The 2500-nt window shown below is 45.5% G+C and overlaps 1 protein-coding gene across 1 annotated transcript in view; it reads right to left on the bottom strand.

The window, feature by feature from the left end:
* Positions 1–2500, bottom strand: part of LOC143301771 (uncharacterized) — a 46206-nt gene that overhangs the window by 18746 nt on the left and 24960 nt on the right. The window contains exon 10 of the mRNA XM_076616161.1: positions 1810–1962. Coding sequence (XP_076472276.1) covers positions 1810–1962 — 153 coding nt within the window. The remainder of the gene's footprint in view (positions 1–1809; positions 1963–2500) is intronic.

Here is a 2500-nt window from a genome sequence, read left to right as displayed (position 1 = left end):
CACTCGGACAGACATGTAACACTTTACGTGTATGACCGTTTTGTTTATTTACCCCGCCATGTAGGCAGCTATGATCCGTTTTCGGGGATGTGCATGTTGGGTATGTTCTTGTTTCCATAACCAAACCGAAAGCTGACATGGATTTTAGGATCTTTTACGCGTATTTGATTTTCTGCGTGCGTATACACACGAAGGGGGTTCAGGCACAAGCAGGTCTGCACATGATTATGTTGACCTGGGAGATCGGAAAAAATCTCCACCCTTTACCCACAAGGCGCCGTTACCGAGATTCGAACCCCGGACCCTCAGATTGAAAGTCCAATGCTTTAACCACTCGGTTATATTGCGCCCGTCAACAACTCCAAAATCAATAACAGCAGCAGTAGCAGCAGCAGCAGCAGCAGTAACAACAACAACAAGTGCAGCGTTTCTACCAGCGTATATTTATGATAAAGCGCTGCATGTCTGTGTGTCATACAGAGCTTCGTCTAAAAGTGGTGGTGGATCCGTCTGCCTCTTTGTATGTCGTACAGAACTACGTCATTCAGTGGATGACGTCACTTATCACGTCACCACATCAGAGCTGTGTTTTCTGGGTGTGGGTCTGTCTGTCTGTCTGTCTGCCTGTCTGCATGTCGTAGAGAACAACTACGTCACCCAGCGGATGACGTCACCACTCTCCACGTCACCTCCTTTGTGCGGGGGGTGGGGGGGAGGTAGTGTTTTTCTGTCTGTCGAAGAACTACGTCACCCAGCGGATGACATCACTCACTACGTCACCTCTTCTGTGTGGCCTCCGTGTGAGTGTTTCAGGCTGTGGCTCTGTGTGCCTGTCTCGTTTTTTGATTCATTTCCTTAAGCTCACTCTTTGCTTCCATAGCTTTATTCTTTATTTAGGGCGAGGGCTGGGTGTTAAAAAATAAATAAATAAATAAATAAAATTAAAAAAGCGCGTTACTTGCTTATCAATTACCCTCGATATAATAATGAATTTGTCTTGTCTTGTCTTGTCTGTTGAAGAGAACTCCGTCACACCCAGCGATGACATCACTTATCACGTCACCTCTCAGAGTTGGGCTTCTTGTTTTTGTTGTTGTTGTGTTGTTTGTTTGTTTGTTGGCTCTGTGTGTGTGTGGGGGGGGGGGGGGATTGGGGCGGGGGGAGGGTCTGTCTGTCTGTCTGTATGTATGTATGTCGTACAGAGCAACTACGTCGTCACAAAGCGGATGACGTCATCACTCACAGCGAAACCTCCTCCACTCGGTGCCTGTATTGTTTCTGATTGTATCCATGTCTGTCCAAAAGAACTGCGTCACACAGCGATGACGTCACTTACCACGTCACCTCTCAAAGTTGTGCTTTGAATTGTTTTGTTCTTTTTTTCTTCGATGTGGGTCTATCTGTCTGTCTGTCTGTCTGCATGTCGTAGAGAACTACCACTAGCTACATCACCCAGCGAATGATATCACCACTCACCACGTCACTTCCTCCGTGTGTGTCCTGTGTGGTGTGTCTGGGTGTGGGTCTCTCTGTCTGTCTGTCTTGTCTGTCTGTCTGTCTTGTCTGTCTGTCTTCTCTGTCTGTCTGTATGAATGCATGTTGTGGAGAACTACAACTAACTACGTCACCCAGCAGATGACGTCACCACTCACCACGTCACTTTCTCCGTGTGTGCCCCGTGTGGTGTCTCTGGGTGTGGGTCTGTCTGTCTGTCTGTATGTATAGATGTATGTATGTATGTATGTATGTATATATGCCGCACATAACTACAACTAGCTACGTCACTCAGCAGATGACGTCACCACTCACCACGTCACTTCCTCCGTGTGTCCCGTGTAGTGTTTCTGGGTGTGGGTCTTCGGGTCGTACAGCACCACCACGGCCGCCACGAAGTAGACCACCTCCCCTGTGTTGGGCAGCAGCACTAGGTTCTGTCTGACGTCACGGCCCCGGTACCCATAACTTGATGACGTCAAGAAAGCAAACACGAGTACGAACAAAGAGAAAAATGAAGAAGAAGAAAAAGCAGAAGACGTCACGACCTCGGTACCCATAACTTGATGACGTCAATCATGCAAACACGTGTTCGAAGAAGAAGAAAGAAGAAGAAGAAGACGTCATGACCCCAACACACATAATTTGATGACGTCGAGCAAGCAAACACATGTTCGAAGAAGAAGAAAAAAGAAGAAGACGTCATGACCCCCAATACCCATAAGTTGATGACGTCGAGCAAGCACGTGTACGAAGTCGAGCAAGTACGTGTACGAAGAAGAAAGAGGAGAAGAAAGAATGAATGAATGAAAAAAGAGAAAGAAAGAAAGAAAGAAAAAAAAGAAGAAAGAAAGAAAGAAAGAAAAAGAAGAAAGAAAGAAAGAAAAAAGAAAGAAGGAGAAAGAAAGAAAGAAAGAAAGAAAGAAAGAAAGAAAGAAAAAGAAGAAAGAAAGGAAATAAAGAAAGAAAGAAAGAAAGAAAAAGAAGAAGAAAGAAAGAAGAAAAA

This window comes from Babylonia areolata, chromosome 28, assembly GCF_041734735.1.
Source record: "Babylonia areolata isolate BAREFJ2019XMU chromosome 28, ASM4173473v1, whole genome shotgun sequence".
Taxonomy (NCBI): domain Eukaryota; kingdom Metazoa; phylum Mollusca; class Gastropoda; order Neogastropoda; family Buccinidae; genus Babylonia; species Babylonia areolata.
Note: the sequence above shows the minus strand (reverse complement) of the source record. Positions and strands in the feature narration are given on the sequence as shown.